Source organism: Carassius carassius, chromosome 25 (genome assembly GCF_963082965.1).
Source record: "Carassius carassius chromosome 25, fCarCar2.1, whole genome shotgun sequence".
In the NCBI taxonomy this organism is placed as follows: domain Eukaryota; kingdom Metazoa; phylum Chordata; class Actinopteri; order Cypriniformes; family Cyprinidae; genus Carassius; species Carassius carassius.
In genome coordinates, this window is record NC_081779.1 from 7048056 (window position 1) to 7065360 (window position 17305).

Genomic DNA, 17305 nt, shown 5'->3' on the forward strand with positions numbered 1-17305 from the left:
ATCCATAAACGGATATAAATTATCATATGTCATTGTCCATGTTTATTTCCCATGAAGTAAGTTGCTTTCAATCACTTTACAAGTACTCTGCTGTCCCAGATCTGTCAAATCTGATCATTCACTGCTTTATAATTATGCAGGTTGTTAGATTCATATTAATCTAACGTCCCACTATTCAGTCATTCTTTAGAATATTGCAAACTAGAACGCTCTAAACAAATTACTTCGTAAACTATTTGCTGTTCATTTAATGTAAATTACAAGATTTCTTGTTAATGTGTTTTTTAAATTGCAAGTCTGATATTTTATTTCACAGGATACTAAATTGCTGTTGCCTGGATATTAGGATATAACATTAGTATTCAAATCTCAAGACTGCAAATGAGGCAGAATATTAGAATTGTGCACTGCCTTTATAGGAAAAGTTCACTCAGGAATGAAAATTTGCTGAAAATGTACTCACTCTGAGGCCATTCAATATGTTTCCAAGTTTGTTTCTTCTTCAGATTTGGAGCAATTTACCCCAACATCACTTGCTCAGCAACGGATCCTCTGTAGTGAATGGGTGCCATCAGAATGAGAGTCCAAAACAGCTGAGAGGAACATTGCAATAATCCACACCACTCCAATACTAAATTTCTCCAAAAATGTTCAGATGAAAAACAAACTGATCAACATCTTGGGTGGCCTAAGGATGAATACATTTTTGTATTTCAATTAACTATTCCTTTAAGAGGGAAAAAAATATAATAAACAAAAATGCTCAAAATGCAACATCACACTGTACGAAATAAAAGCTCCTGTAATTCTAAGAAGAAATAAAATCCATTCGTTTTGGTTCGAATCAAACTTTAAACCATGAGTAAATTAAGCAGCCATGTTAATTCAGAATTAAACATGACATATATAGCACATTCATAACACAAACCTAAATGCAATTTATGCTAACGCTAGCAGGTTGTCTGACAGCCGGTTGCCAATTTGCAACCTTTGTACCAGAATGCAAAACTGCAATTAAGTGCAGTAAGATTGCTGATTGGTGAAATCACTGCGATGTGAATCACAATCATTTGTAGTCAGTTAAACCCGTTCAGCCTTTTTTAAAGCACCATTATCCATAGTAAATTTATCACTAGTCATTTCCCATCTCACATATATAACTACAATATCTGAATCAATAGTAACATCTGCCTCCAAATCTTTTATTCATAATTGGAGTGGCTTTGTTTTACATTAAGTGCCTATTAAACCTCTATTAACCACCAACAGCCTTCGTTGAGCTTAAACCTTAAAGGAGATATATTTTCTCCCAATTCATAGCCTTTCAATACCTTCAAATGTAATAAAGCGCATTAAATAATATTCATAAAACTGCTACAGTAGAAATTTTTCAAATTAAACAATTTCCCCCCCTCACATTTATGGCTAAGATCAAGTGTAATATCTGAAAACAACTAGTAAAAAAATACAGCAATCCAAGGCTATAAAAATAAAAAAAAAAAGAGTAAAATTCTCCTTTAAGATATGATAATCTAGACAAAAAGATGCTGTTGTGGCTCAAGATTTGTACAATTTGAATAAATAAATAATTAGTCCATATTTCAGTTTAAATTTAAATAATATAATCAAATTTCAGAAATTTTAACATCTTCTATTTTTTGTACATGCCTTTAGGGTGACAGAGCACACTTGACTAGTAACTAATAATAATAATATTCCATAGTAGCAATATAGTGACGATGGCTATACATTTGGAAAATAAAACGTTTTAAATTAGTTCTGGTACACGTTACCTATGAAGATATCCTTCTGGGCTCACAGATCAACTATTTACATCTGTTAAGTGCTAAATTACGTTGTTGTATGATAACGACTGGACAGACCTGAACGCAGGGGGCGGGGTTTTGAGAGGAATCCCGAAATCACAGCCTCATTTGCATATTTAAAGGGACTTAAGAGATCTTTGTTTTTGCATTCACCTGCACTATGCACCATCTGAACCAGTAGTGTCTTCTCGACCTTCACAACAGCAACTGGATCTAGTAATTTTGAAGTTTTGTTAAATGTGACGTCTAAACAAAACTGAACTATTAACCCAATCAATGGGTGAGGGAGGGACTTTTTTTTTAGAACCCTGAAGTTGCAAACACACTCAAATGTCTCAATTCATATTTACAAACACAAACATGCAAAGATGGTTAGAGCAAAAAAGACCAACTGCCCTCTTATGTCACAGAGTATGGTAATAAACACCGACAGATGGTAAGCAGTTCATTGGTAACTTTGATGATTTCTCTTTTTTTTTTTTTTTTCAATTTTAAATGCTCTTAAAGTTCACTCTTTCTTGTCAAAACTTTTTGTTTTAGGCCACTTTAATTTATAATCTCTTCAAAAGCACTCCTGAAATCTTCAGGAATTTTTCCTATTATTAATATGAAAATATGAGTGTAGTTGCTGTTTGAAGGCAACAATGACAGGTTGTACTTCTTATACATCATTTTACACAGAAAGAAGACAAACCCAATCAAGCTCAGCCAAGATGGTACACTTCAGTTTGACTACAAACTAGTATGCAATTCACAGAAGCACTGGAAAAGCATTGCGCATTTAGAAGTCTCAGAGAAAGGAGACAGTTGCTGTGCTGCTGTTACGGGTCATCTGGGTTTGGAGTTTCTCCAAACAAGGAGCCGAAGGAGCTGGGAATACCTGCTGAGTTTGGCATGGAATCGACCTGTGGCTCCACAGGAGTCAGAGTAATTTCCACTTCTCCTCTGTCCTCTAATAACGTTGCCGGTGGGAGGTATGAAACAGTGGACTGTGGCACTTCTTGGGGAGCCGGCCTTCCTTCTCTGGATAATGGCGCACGCTGGATGACCATCCTGCGGCTCAGCTCGTAACCCTGTTGGTTGGGCCCTTGCATGAGCAGGATGGACTGCTGCTTCTCAGGTTCTGCTGCAGGTTGACATTGCACAACTACACCTCTATGCTCAGCATCTGTCACTTCCTGGATGGTCGGAAGTTGGCTTAGCATCAATCCTTGCTGGTCCTGGAACACAATTTCCACCAACTGTGAAGGAGCGGCTGGTGCACAGGAAGGCAAGGCTTTTTGGATTACTCCTCTCGTGAGCAAAGCTGGATTTGGATTTGAGGTTGGGGCTGACAGTACCTGCGGTGCCATGTCTTCAGGTCTTTGCTTTCTGGGTCGTCCTCTTTTGCGTTTCTGAGTAACACAAGCAGCTGACACTGCAGTGGAGGGGTCAGGGCCCCTCTTAGGAGCTGCTGGTTGTGCTCTCTGGACGACTGGAGTTGGAGCAGCAGAAGTGTTGACCGTGACTGATGTTTTCTCATGCTCTGGGTAAGAAAGACTTATACCCGATGGTAAAATCATAACGGGGACTGTGCCGCCTGGTTGAGAGGGTATCGTTGTGACTGTAATTGGCAAAGTGACTTGAACGCTGCCCGAATCGGCTGGTGGGGAGGTTTTCTCTGGAATAGTGCCTCTGGGAAGGAGCTGAGGCAGTTTCTTCATATACGCCTCCACTCGAGCAGACTCAACCTTATTGGTTGGTTTATCGCTGACCTGCTGCTTATTGGATGGAAGCTGTTCCACACCATCTTTCTCTTTTTGCTGCCAAAAACATCACAAAGGAACTATATTTACCATTTATAATATATAATACTGCTAATTAGCACATAATAAGCTGATCAGATTTAGGATGCCCTTATTTGGTTTATTTTTTGTGAAAATGATTGGCTGACTGTACATTATCTCACTTATGACATGGCTACTTACAAAAAAAAAAAAAAAGGCCATTAAATCATATTTTTAGTCGTGAAATATAAAAGTAGAAATCAGTCGACTGGGACAATTATACGGTTATGCATTTATACAGTCATTATAAAAAAAAAATTGATGATATTTTATTCCAGAGATTAGTGCACAAGTTATTGACTTATGAATCTGGGAGAAATTTGATTGAAGAAACATCAATATAAAATCTAAGATGTTCAAATTTCAGACCAGTAATACCTTATTTTCTGCACTGACATTATCTTCTTCTGCTCCACCTGCTCTGGAAGCTGCTGCAATCTTTTTGATTACCTTATGAGGTTTGGAAGGTCCGCCTATGAAAAACAAAAAACAAATCATAAATGTAGCTTCCCTCTTAAAGCAATGTAGCAAAATCAGAGTTATTATTGTTAACTAAAACCACAGAAAATCATTAATTAAAATAAAATGTAAAAAAAAATTAAACTTGTGTTAATTCATCTAGTTGCCAAGGCAAGACTTCTGATGGATCTGTTGGACATCAGATAAGGTGTCTGTCTCACTGGCAACATCCATGAAAGAGAAGTACACATTATGTACAGCATAACATATCAAAATGTCAAGGATCCCCACTCGATGACTGCAGTGAAGAGTTGTACCGTCTTCATCTATCCATCTTACCATACTAGTCTTTTTCGTATTGTTCCCAAGTCACGCATAAAGCAATTGTAAATTCACGACTGATTATTGGGTATTGGGGCAAGAACCACAGACATGGATTAGGCCATGATCCTGGATTCTTGCTGAATCAAGATCAGAGTGTAACAAATGCTGCGTCTTGCTGTTTTCTGCTCACAGCGAAGGAAATGTTCCAAGGTGTGGCTAAATGGTGCTGAATATTGGGTTTATAACACCTAGTTCTATTAAGCAAACTGATTTTCCTTAGTTTGAGTACTTAATTCAAATTTAGAAGTCGGCCGATAGTGGATTTTACTGATAGCTAGGTTGGACCAAACTGGCGGATACCGATTAATCAACCCATAGTTTTCTAAATTAACACTCTAACAAGGAACATTACTTCTACAGATTTCATTCATATTAATGTTACAAATGCACTCTTGTTGTAAAGTGTTACCAAATTAAACTAATACTTAATATAAACTATATAGACTAGGGCTGAAACGATTCCTCGAGTAACTCGATTACAAAAAATGATCGAGGCAAATTCCTCTGCCTCGAAGCCTCTTTTAATTTAATGTAAATCTCACGTCAGGTTCTTTCGCAATGATTTTTTTAATGTGACACAACGCATTTAAGTCACCCACAAAGCGGAAGGAGACACAGAAAATGCGGAGGGAGTCGCGGAATCCAGTCATAAAAACGGAATTTACAGTTTAACGCGGAATGGCACGGAATTTGCCAAATTTTGAATGAATTAATCAAAAATACGTTATTGCACTTACATCAAATCACGATATGGACTAATATGTGTAAATATTATGCCGGAACAGTCTGTTTAAATATGAATCCTGCATGTTCTGTGCGTCTCTGTTAATGAATGGAGCAGAAGCGGAACTTCCTTTATCACACAAACTGAAGTGCGCGTGACGCTCGCGGTGATTTCACCGAGGTTAATCCAGTGACCATAGACAGTAAAAGACTAATTTCTCGTTCAGTGAAGTTCCTCCCACAGCAGCGCGCGAGCACGGCGCTATTAGCAGCGCATGCGCAGCTTGTGAACAGCTCTGTGAACTGTTTCATCCTGTCAAAAAGAGTTACTCAAGATGTGACGGAGCATGTGACTTGTTGAATGTAGTGAACGAATACGATCTTCTCGTAGGTGAAAGAGTTGAATGAACTGATACATCTCGTTCGTGAATGAAATTAATGAGAGTATACAGAGTCAGTCGGCCAAGCATGTAAATCTCGATCAGCAATCAGCAGATACAAAGCGCAGTTATTGGTGCACAAATGCTTGTTTTCATATTTGGAATACAGAACATAACTCGATAAAACCTCGTGCTTTGTTAATCTGAACAATTTATTTAGACTATTTATTTAATGCGATCATGCACACACTTTAATAAAGCCAAATCAGCTTTTGTCAAAAGTAAATACGTTCGTTGACTTAAAACATAACACATAAGACACTCTTTTTCGCCAACTGCTGGCGTATTTGTGTAATATGAAGAAATGGTCACTGAACGAATCAGTGAATGAATCATTTTGGTGAACGAACTGAAAATCAACAAATCTCTTGAAAGAATCAAAATTTCCACCACTAAATTCCATGCAACATAAATGGATTTTTAAAAATGTTGTTTTTAGTGACCCGCCCCGCAATAAAGTGCCAATTTCTTAACCCGCCCCAACCCGACCCGCGGGTTATCCACGGTGCCCGCGGGTTATGAGACGACCCGCACATCACTAACAGTCACTTCATGAGCATTTGACCATTTGATCTGAGTAAAACTAGCGTCACATCACATACACAGGACTGTAAAGGTACAGTCGTGGCCAAAGGTTTTGAGAATTAAATAAATATTGGAAATTGGAAAAGTTGCTGCTTAAGTTTTTATAATAGCAATTTGCATATACTCCAGAATATTATGAAGAGTGATCAGATGAATTGCATAGTCCTTCTTTGCCATGAAAATTAACCAGAGGTGGAAAGTAACGAATTACATTTACTCGCGTTACTGTAATTGAGTAGCTTTTTTGTGTACTAATACTTTTTAAAGTATTTTTTTAAATCTGTAATTTTACTTTTACTTAAGTATATTTTGTTTAAAGTATTGTACTTCGCTACATTTTAAAACACATTAATTACTGAGTAAAAAACAAAAAACAACAAAAAAAAATCGCTCCCTGGAAACTACGTCAGTAAATAATGGGCAGGAGGGCAAACTGGCGCTAAAATCACAAGAAAGATGCAGACGGTCAAAACAGGCGTTAGTGGTGCAGACACCGCTGAAAACGAAACCCCGTCATATTCTGAAGTTGAACTCGAAGGAAATGAAGTGAACCCCTGGCCATATGTATGCTCTATTATGCAGTGTAAGCTGTACTTGCTTAGGAAGACCAAACTAGCAGCTTATAAAATCTCGACAAGACATCAACCCTTCGCAAGAATGTAGAGGTAAGCTAAATAATTGCATCGTTGCATTGGTGGTTAAAATGAAGCTTTGACATTTTAGCAAGAGGTTTTGCACAAATTAGCCAAAAAGACAGTGGTGAGGAGTGTGCTATATATATCATCTGCGATAATATCATATTTTTTGTTTTAATGATGTGCGCGCTTATAGTGCGTTCTTTCACTGTGTGATTCAGTCTCCTAAAATGCATTTAGAATCATAGGCGCCGATACCGTGGAGCACCCACGGAAAATACCGAGCACCCACGGAAAATGAGCACCCACGTGTGCCAGTGCCAGACTGCCAGTAGGCTACATTTATTTAAAATTAAACATTGCAGTTGGCGCTATGAAGCGTCTGCCACACTGTGATTGGTTATGTTGTTGTCAGTGTCAGTGACATAACCAGTCGCATGCATGTTCCATGTCCTATCCACCAATCACAGCGTTTCTGAAAACGTCCCATCCCCCACTTTACAGTGCCGTGCGAGTATGTAATCATTTACTGCTTTCCGTAATCACTAATCATTAATCAGACTAAAATGGACAGATTTGTTATAAAAAAAGCCAAACCTATTAATATTGATATATCGACATTATTTTACTGGATCTAGTGGCTTTGGCTTTTTGTGAATAAACGTCCAGTATTTTTTCTCTTTCAAAGTTTTGTCTGTCATGTTCTTCCACCTCATTTCATACCCAGCAGTACGTTAATATGTAAATGTTACGGTACATTCCCTAGACTCCTTAAAGTTCGTAACAGGGTTTAAATGGGAACATTTTTCTGCTCAAGTATAGGCCTATATACGGTTTAAAAGAGGAAAAACTAATGGACACAAAAGTAGCCTACTTTTGGACAGAATACAAGTTCTTTGTTAAATACATAAAATAAAAAAATATTTTTTTAGCCTATATGAATAATGGATTCGAAACCTCAAAGAAAAGCCATGCCACTATCAAAAGAAACCTCGAAACATAAATGAGGTAGACATTCCCAGAAACTCATTATTTTAGTCGCAACAATCGGTTAATGGAAACGCTGTCCTTTCGCAATAGTCTTTTAATCAATATTTACAAAACATTAATTTCCCAAGAAGCTGAACGCATTAGCGGTTACGTGTCAGTTAAACTTTTCATCTCCAATCCTGTTTGTATTTTTGAGAAGTGACGCTGTTGTGTGTGTTTGTATCGGCCGCTGTCCATTAGCCTAAGGTTCTGAAATGCAATATTTTTTTAATAGCCTAGTCTATTTTTTTATTTTTTAAATGGCTTGCGCCCTTGAGCACCCACGGAGAAAAACATAAATCGGCGCCTATGTTTAGAATGATCACAAAATTGAAGATATAGGGGCAGAAAATTCACATATTTATATAATTTCATACATTAAATCAAAATCACACAAAGAATGCCGTCTTTTCCTCCAAAAATCATCATGAATATATACATACATACATATATATATAACAGTTCAGTAAACAAGTTAATTAAGAGACTTGCGTTTTAGACACCATATTGCCTTTTTTAGCTCTATTTCTAAAACAGAAAATAATTCCAAACACAGCCACCAAAGCACAGTTTTGCGTCTCTGAGCAACGTGACAGTGTTTCGTTCCTGAATGAATCAACCGTTTAAATGATTCGGTTCAATCGCAATGACTCACTTATTAACAGTGACTTGCTGACACATACTGGCCATTTTAATTTCACATTTAAAGTATCTTTTGATTTTTTTAAATAATTAATTTCTTATAATTTCAAATGAGTATTCAACATTTTATGTTTTGTATATCAAAACATTATTCATGCATTTGTAACTGCAGGTTAAATGCATTCTTGTCCTGCACTAGTGTAATAGATCTAAATGCCACTTCCAATGAATCTTCTGCATTTCCTCTGCATTAAAAGATGAGTTTGTTGATACTGATTTGCCTGGTAACAGCCCAAATGTTTTATTATTCTAAATAACTGATTCCTTTAATTAAAAACAACTAGTTTGAGATTAATAGACCTATACCAGGGGTGTCAAACTCAGTTCCTGGAGGGCCATAGCCCTGCAGAGTTTAGTTTTAACCCTGCTCCAGCACACATATCATGTAGTTTTCAAATAAACCTAAATGATTAGATTAGCTGGATCAGGTGTGTTTAATTAGGGTTATATCTAAACTGTGCAGGACTGTGGCCCTCCAGGAACTGAGTTTGACACCCTTGGCCTGTCCCATTTTTGACTCCCTCCCACTGTTAAAATGTAACTAAGTAATTTTTACTCTGAGTAAATTTTAAATGAGCTACTTTTTACTTTTACTTGAGTTGATTTTTAGACTGGTACTTTTACTTGTACTTAAGTAAAATTTAATGTAATGTAATGTAATTAATGTAATGGTACTTTTACTTGAGTAGAATATTTTTGTACTCTTTCCACCTCTGAAATTAACTTAATCCCAAAAAAACCTTTCCACTGCATTTCATTGCTGTCATTAAAGGACCTGCTGAGATCATTTCAGTAATCGTCTTGTTAACTCAGGTGAGTTATTATGTCAGGCTGACTGGGTAAGAATGGCAGACTTGACATGTTAAAAGGAGGGTAATGCTTGAAATCATTGTTCTTCCATTGTTAACCATGGTGACCTGCAAAGAAACGCGTGCAGCCATCATTGCGTTGCATAAAAATGGCTTCACAGGCAAGGATAATGTGGCTACTAAGATTGCACCTAAATCAACAATTTGTAAGATCATCAAGAACTTCAAGGAAAGAGGTTCAATTCTTGTAAAGAAGGCTTCAGGGCGTCCAAGAAAGTCCAGCAAGCACCAGGATGGTTTCCTAAAGAGGATTCAGCTGCGGGATCGGAGTGCCACCAGTGCAGAGCTTGCTCAGGAATGGCAGCAGGCAGGTGTGAGCGCATCTGCACGCACTGTGAGGCGAAGACTTTTGGAAGATGGCCTGGTGTCAAGAATGGCGGCAAAGAAGCCACTTCTCTCCAAAAAAAACATCAGGGACAGATTGATCTTCTGCAGAAAGTATAGTGAATGGACTGCTGAGGACTGGGGCAAAGTCATATTCTCCGATGAAGCCCCTTTCCGATTGTTTGGGGCATCTGGAAAAAGGCTTGTCCGGAGAAGAAAAGGTGAGCGCTACCATCAGTCCTGTGTTACGCCAACAGTAAAGCATCCTGACACCATTCATGTGTGGGGTTGCTTCTCATCCAAGGGAGTGGGCTCACTCACAATTCTCCCCAAAAACACAGCCATGAATAAAGAATGGTACCAAAACACCCTCCAACAGCAACTTCTTCCAACAATCCAACAACAGTTTGGTGAAGAACAATGCATTTTCCAGCACGATGGAGCACCGTGCCATAAGGCAAAAGTGATAACTAAGTGGCTCGGGGACCAGAATGTTGAAATTTTGGGTCCATGGCCTGGAAACTCCCCAGATCTTAATCCCATTGAGAACTTGTGGTCAATCCTCAAGAGGCGGGTGGACAAACAAAAACCCACTAATTCTGACAAACTCCAAGAAGTGATTATGAAAGAATGGGTTGCTATCAGTCAGGATTTGGCCCAGAAGTTGATTGAGAGCAAGCCCAGTCGAATTGCAGAGGTCCTGAAAAAGAAGGGCCAACACTGCAAATACTGACTCTTTGCATAAATGTCATGTAATTGTCGATAAAAGCCTTTGAAAGGTATAAAGTGCTTGTAATTATATTTCAGTACATCACAGAAACAACTGAAACAAAGATCTAAAAGCAGTTTAGCAGCAAACTTTTTGAAAACTAATATTTATGTAATTCTCAAAACTTTTGGCCACGACTGTACGTCAACCCGTCAAAATAAAAGTCTGGTTAAAGACTATTGTTCAGCCTACTAAGAAAAAAAATCAAACATTTTTTTTTTTAATGTTTAATCACACAACATTTCTTCCATGTTTTATTTTTAATAGTAAATCCCCTTTGTTTAACAAAAAGTTAAGTTTGCTTAATTTTCAATAATTAAAAGATAAATTAAATTAATGTTTTATGTGTTTAATGTTTAATGTGCATCTCAGAAAATGCTTTATTTAAAACCCCAACTGAAAAATAAAAATTCTAAAAAAGGAAACTTAGTTGTTCATTTTAAGAGACCCAGGAGTCTTATTTTCTCTTGCATAATTAATTTTGCACTTTTTACACATTTTATCAGATTACTCGATTAATTGATGGAATTTTTGGTAGAATACTCGATTATTAAAATATTGGATAGCTACAGCACTAATATAGACACTTTTAAAACACAAAAAATTACTGAAACTTTCATTTAAATTGAATTGAAAACAGAAAATACAATCTAATTCAAAATATGAACAATAACTACAATAGTACATCAATGACACCACAATAATGCTGAGCAAAACTTAACATGCCATCTTGCTATTTATTTGCACGTACCTGCCAGAGCAGCTGAAGTGACGAGCTCAGCTTGACTGCAGCGTGGGTTAACAATGTGCTCCTGTACGAGGAAGCGTGCGATTTCTACCACCGTGTCAAAAGAGCGCTTCAGGATCTTCTGGGCCCAGTCACAGATGAGTTCACAGGCTGCTTCGGTGACCTCTTGCTTGTAGGTTTGCACCAGTTCTGTCAGTTCAGACTGCAGGTGGCACATCGCATAGGTACATTAACAGAACATTTAAGCAAAAACATGTTTTTCTTCTAGCCAAAATATAACTGACAACCTATACAGTGGCTTTCAACCCTTTTTCTGGACCACTATGCAAAATGTGTGTGGAGAAGGGAAAAAGGGTTGACAGCCACTGACATGATTTTAATGCTGAAAGCAGATTAGGAGACAAGTCAGTAGTAAGATGTAGGGCTGCCCCCAAATAGTCAACGAGAAGAGGCTTGGTCGACCAAAATGTTATTAGTTGCAGAAACAGGACAGATCGTTAACAGCTGTATTTTTTTTTTTGTAATACAGTCCATCTAAACGCTTGCATATTATTTATTGACCGCAAATATGGTTTATCATCTGAAATATGCAAGTATTAGCAACTTTACATGGCCACTCAATCTAATGTTAACCTAGAAAAATGTGCACTATTCAAGTGTCTGATCAGTAGCACGCTCACAGCATGACAGATGCAGGCGTCGGTGAGGACACTAGCTCTTAAAATACTTCATTTTGGTCATACAGATAAGCATAATACATCTTTCAAATCATGAGGATGCGCTCTCTGCCGTCTTTGTCTCTGTGAACTTGAGTGCAAAACTTTCTCTATACTTGTATATATATATATATTCTCAGATTATTTAATCTGTCTGAAACTTAAATGCAGTTGCATCTACTACTGTGGAGATGACGAGTCAGTGTCGCCAAATTCGTCACTTAAGCTGAAAACACTAGTTTATCAATAGCTTATTAAAATGTTAGTGAGGTTTGATCTTACTGTTTTTCCCTGATATATTCATAATCATTACTTCTGCCGGTGTGCTATGGCAAGCTTTATGCAAGTGCTTGAGCGGTTATTAGGCTACGTAGGCAATTAAATGGTTTAATAATAAACGTGTGATTAGTCAACTAATGCTTAAAATGAACAACTACTAGTCAACCAAAAACATTTTTAGTCGAGGGCAGCCCTAGTAAGAAGACAATCATACCGGGTCATTTTTGAGGTCCAGGTTAGGGAGTAATGGCATGTTTAACACGGTCTTTCGACGTATCCCACTATAGCAGTATGTGCTGGCAATTATGTTAAGGGACACTGAAAATATACATTAGGTTTCATTAAATAAAACAATAAAACAGACTTTTAGTTTGAATTTAGTTAAATAATTTGAATGAATTTAAGGCATGAGATAACATATATTTGTCAAGACATCTTAAAAACCAAACTATTACAGATAAAACCTGCATCAAGGGTGTTAATGATGTGTAGAAAGCCATCTAAATATCTCAAACAGTTGAGTGCGTGTGTTTTCATGAAATTGGTGAATCCAAATTCACTCTGATGTTATGGTGTCTGCTCTAGATATGGTTTTACGTTTTATACAAATTAAATGAAATTAGGGACAAAGGATATTTGGACTGTCCTCTACCACCCAGTCTTCGTGCTTTAATGTTTGGGAAGATGTCTCGGATGATTTTGCCAAAATTTGCTGCACTTAGAGGCCGATGCTGTAAGTTGTCACAGTGCTTCCTGTTTAGATATAAAAGACAGTAAGTAATCACTGTTTTTTGTTACAAATTGCAAACATGGACAGAATAAAACAGATAATGGACCCTTAAAAGTCTAGGGAAACAGCTAGAAAGTGTTTACTTTGAAATATAACTCAGCATAAGAGACTTGAGGGCATATTCTACACCCCAGTCCTCACCGATATGTCTCGTAAACATCTTGTTTAGGCAGGCAGGTGTCAGGATGTTCTTCCAAGTGGCTACGGATCCAGTTGCAGGTGTGAAGCTGGTCTGCCGTGTTGACTGAGTTTGAATCACCACTGGTGCACACAGAGAAGCAGTTTGCAAACATGTGCCACATATAACATGTCTGGTCACATCTGTGTTATTTTTAGCTACCCTGATTGCTGGGAATTAAGAAAACTGACTTGAGGGACATAGAATATTTTAATTTAATATTCAGTATTTATCAATTAAAAACATACAGACTTAAAAAATGGCTGACTGAAGTATATTTGTGTGATTTTATGTACCTCTTCTCTCCTGCACCTGGACCTGAGGGTAGCTGTAAGTAAAGGTAGAGCTTGTCGTTGTCAGAGAAACGCTGTACATCTTCCTGAGAGGAGACATGTCACAGGGAGAAAGACAGAATAAGGGCAAGACAATGTGATCAAAAACACTGTAAATGTACAAATAAGCTGAAAGAGTGTGAAGTATTATACAATACAACAGGACACAAAACATAAAAATCCTACTGTAAATATATCAAAACGTAATTTTTGATAAGTAATATCCATTGCTAAGAACTTCGTTTAGACATATTTAAAAGCACTTTTTCTCAATATTTAAATTGTTTTGCACCCTCAGATTCCAGATTTTAATAAATAGTGGCCAAATATTGTCCAATCAAAATAAACCATACATCAATGGAAAGCTTATTTATTCAGCTTTCAGATGATGTATAAATCTCAGTTAAAAAAAATGTAAACTTAAGACTGGTTTAATGGTCCAGGGTCACATATAAACATGAGTGGTTTTATATTGATAAGAGATCTTAACTGCTAATGTAATAGTTGTGGGTTCAAACCTATATAAATGAGATTGTATAAACTTCTACTATTGTGTTCATGCTATAGCTTATAAAAAAAGTGCCACCCTGTTATATTCTTGTTTCAAATAAGACTGAAATACACTTGATATAAATTATAACATTTCAGAGGACTAACATTTCATTTTATTTTATTTTATCCTCTAAGAAACTTACCAAAATTTTGTCCACTTTAACCTGCACATTTTTACTGTGAAAAGATAGAAAAAAAATTCAGATATTTGCATTAACATACACACATGTATGAAAAAAGACAACTAACACTAACTCTATTCTTTTTCCATTCTATCTGTTTTCTTTTTATTTATTATATTATTAGCTAACTATCAAGTCATCCAAGATGCTGATGTGATGGCTTCTTCATCAGAACAGATTTGAAGAAATTTAGCTCATAATACATAATTACATAATTTGCTCACCAATGGATCCTCTGCAGTGAATGCCTTAATGATGGATTTGTTTCTTACAAACATGCAGCTTTTTGATTCATAATGATGGACTGGAGTCCAGTGTCGATTATTGTGATGTTTTTATCAGCTGTTTGGACTCTCATTCTGACGGCACCCATTCACTGCAGAGGATCCATTGGTGAGCAAATGATGTGATGCTAAATTACTCCAAATCTGCTCTGATGAAGAAACAAACTCATCTGCATCTTGAATGGTCTGAAAATGTTTCATTTTTGAGTGAACTATTCCCTTAATGGTACAGGTCTACCAACAAACCTTCTGCTTAATTTTAACCATGATACACCATTTCTTCAGAAAAAAAGATTTAAGATTCTATCTGAACCACAATGAAGAAAGAGTACAAATGAACAGCTCTTACGCAATGTTGCTTTTAAGCTTCTGCAGCAGCATACTGGGCTCTGTCTCCCCCTCCCCAGCCGAGGCGTCTGCCTTTAACTGATCTTCTGCCATGTCTCAACCACACTGGACCGACAAACTGCATTCAGAACCCTCCTGGACCTGAAGCTCTAGAACATGAGGCAGATGTTAGTATGTGTCTGCATAAGGTTTTGGCCAACTTTTAATTCTGAGAGTCTAATATGCAACAGTGCGGTTTAAAAAGTAAATGAATTATAGGTTGATCGAGAGATTATTCAGCAAGCAACCAAAAACTTTACACACTAGATCAATGCAATTAAACATCAACAGTAAAAGTTGTAGGGTGTTGCAGTTTTAGACCTTATCTGTAGTATCAAGTGTTTAAAATACACAACGGTTTTATAGTATTTCTTTAACTGTCACTCACATTTTTGATCATAGACTTGAAAGTGCATGATCCAAACCTTAATTTTTATAATTCATGACTAAAAACATTTTGTAACATCATTTCGATGTACCATTTCCGTGGTAATGCAATGTTTGAATCTAAAATGGGTTTCAAAGGATGAATTTTGAGATTTTATGTTTTCAAGTGATATATAATTTTTGATGATTTCTAAAGTGTGATAGAGAAAAAGGCAACACAGAATACTTTTTTTTTTGACAAAGTTCAGAACTCCTGTTATGATGTAGGTTTTTTTTAGGTGCACTCTTGCCATAAATTAATCTATTATTTTTCCTACATAATTTTAAACAAGAAAAGATTGGAAAAATATATATTTCGGAGTCTTAGACCTTTCCAACGATATATAGTTTGTCATGATTAGATTAGGACTTAATTGTAATATAGTGAAGTAAACGTAGGGGGCCCACCAACCAAGGTGCCGAGTGACAGTTATCAGATTAATATGCACAACAACTTAAAGTCTGCAGACAATATATTAAAATGTTCTTAGAACAAACTGCTTACTGGTAAACTGGTATTCAGTTCATCACATATACGCAAATAATGATCAGTTTCACTACAAACTGACATATTTAGGCCATGTTTACACTTAACAGCCACAGACTGTAATCACGAAATGAAACCACGCAAGTGCCTAATTCTCCCACGTCTAAACGTTCAGGATCTTTTCCCCCCATTTCGAAAATGCAGCCACTCATGAAACTGTTGTCAGGTCAATCGTATAGCGACCATTCCCAAATACTGCAGGGCTGTTTTTTTCCTGCCCCAGTCCAGACATTTCCAGCACAAACGCGCCCAATGAAGAACTCAACATAAGAAACTGATGCTTTCAGCCGGTGTATGCATGATACGAGGATAAAATCCGATCACTTCTAATCATTTGAATGCATTATTTAATCTAATATACGACTAGCATATATGAACCATGCACAGGTTTGGTTGATTACACCAATGTGTATCTCTTTGTGGGCGTATTGAAAGGCCCACCAACCAGAAACTAGACCAAGCCATTGGTTATTTATGACCAAAAGCTCATTTTAGCTAAACTTGACCATATTCTCAAACTCAAATGCTTAATGATCACTAAAAAATAAACCTCACAGCAGCCTAGTTGAAATGAGCAAGACATAGCAGCTAACAGGCTAACATGAGTTCGAACAGGCCGAAGAGACGTCGACTAAACGAAACCGACATTAATGTACACTCCCTTATTGTATTTCATAACCTAATGACATTATTTGTAAATAAATAAAAAATAATAGTTTTTTAGTATATTTATAAACAAGCTAACTATCGTTAATATCATTACCAATGACTCTTGCTATAGAACTAGCTAGCCACACTTGTACGCTTAGAAAACCGTCGATTATTACGTTAAAATACCTGGCCTTTCTAATAAAATAAACCTATTATCATTGTTCAAAGTTTACCTACTGCAATATCTCATTCAAATACAAAATAATGGTACCGTTTATTTTATAAACGAAAAAGAAACTACCTGAGACAAATATTGAGCAAAAATCCCCTTTTGGCTTATTTTGTGATTGGACGACTGTGTTATGTCTGCCTGACTACAAAGCAAAGCTCGACGCTGGTTGGCTGGTCTGAGTCATCCTACTTGGATACAGAATGAAAGACGATTTGATTGGTTTATGGATTTATGAAAGTAAAAAAGACAGTACTTTTAATATTCTGTCAGGCAACTATAATTTTTTGTACATTTCCATGAAACATAAACAACAAAACATTTCATACTATGGTTTTGTATGGTGAAATTAATACATTAAATGGTAATAATAAATACTACTGTATAAATATTTAATATTCATTGCCCAAGTTTTTACCTGTGATTTATTTTT

The 17305-nt window shown here is 36.7% G+C and overlaps 1 protein-coding gene across 2 annotated transcripts; it reads right to left on the minus strand.

Annotated features, from left to right (window-relative positions):
• Positions 1-2150: 2150 nt before the first annotated feature.
• On the minus strand, positions 2151-16997 carry LOC132104021 (DNA-binding protein RFX5-like). Of its 2 annotated transcripts, none has more exons than XM_059509182.1 (10): positions 16945-16997; positions 14982-15129; positions 14310-14343; positions 13579-13661; positions 13246-13365; positions 12948-13067; positions 12529-12604; positions 11323-11521; positions 4031-4125; positions 2151-3628 (listed from the first exon to the last, which is right to left on the minus strand). In XM_059509182.1, the coding sequence occupies exons 2-10, from the start codon at positions 15071-15073 to the stop codon at positions 2648-2650; spliced, it is 1800 nt and encodes a 599-aa protein (XP_059365165.1). In that variant the 5' UTR covers positions 15074-15129; positions 16945-16997; the 3' UTR covers positions 2151-2647. The 2 variants fall into 2 exon arrangements, with proteins under 2 accessions (XP_059365165.1, XP_059365164.1); XM_059509181.1 differs by lacking the exon at positions 16945-16997 and adding an exon at positions 16756-16831.
• Between the last annotated feature and the right edge of the window lie 308 nt (positions 16998-17305).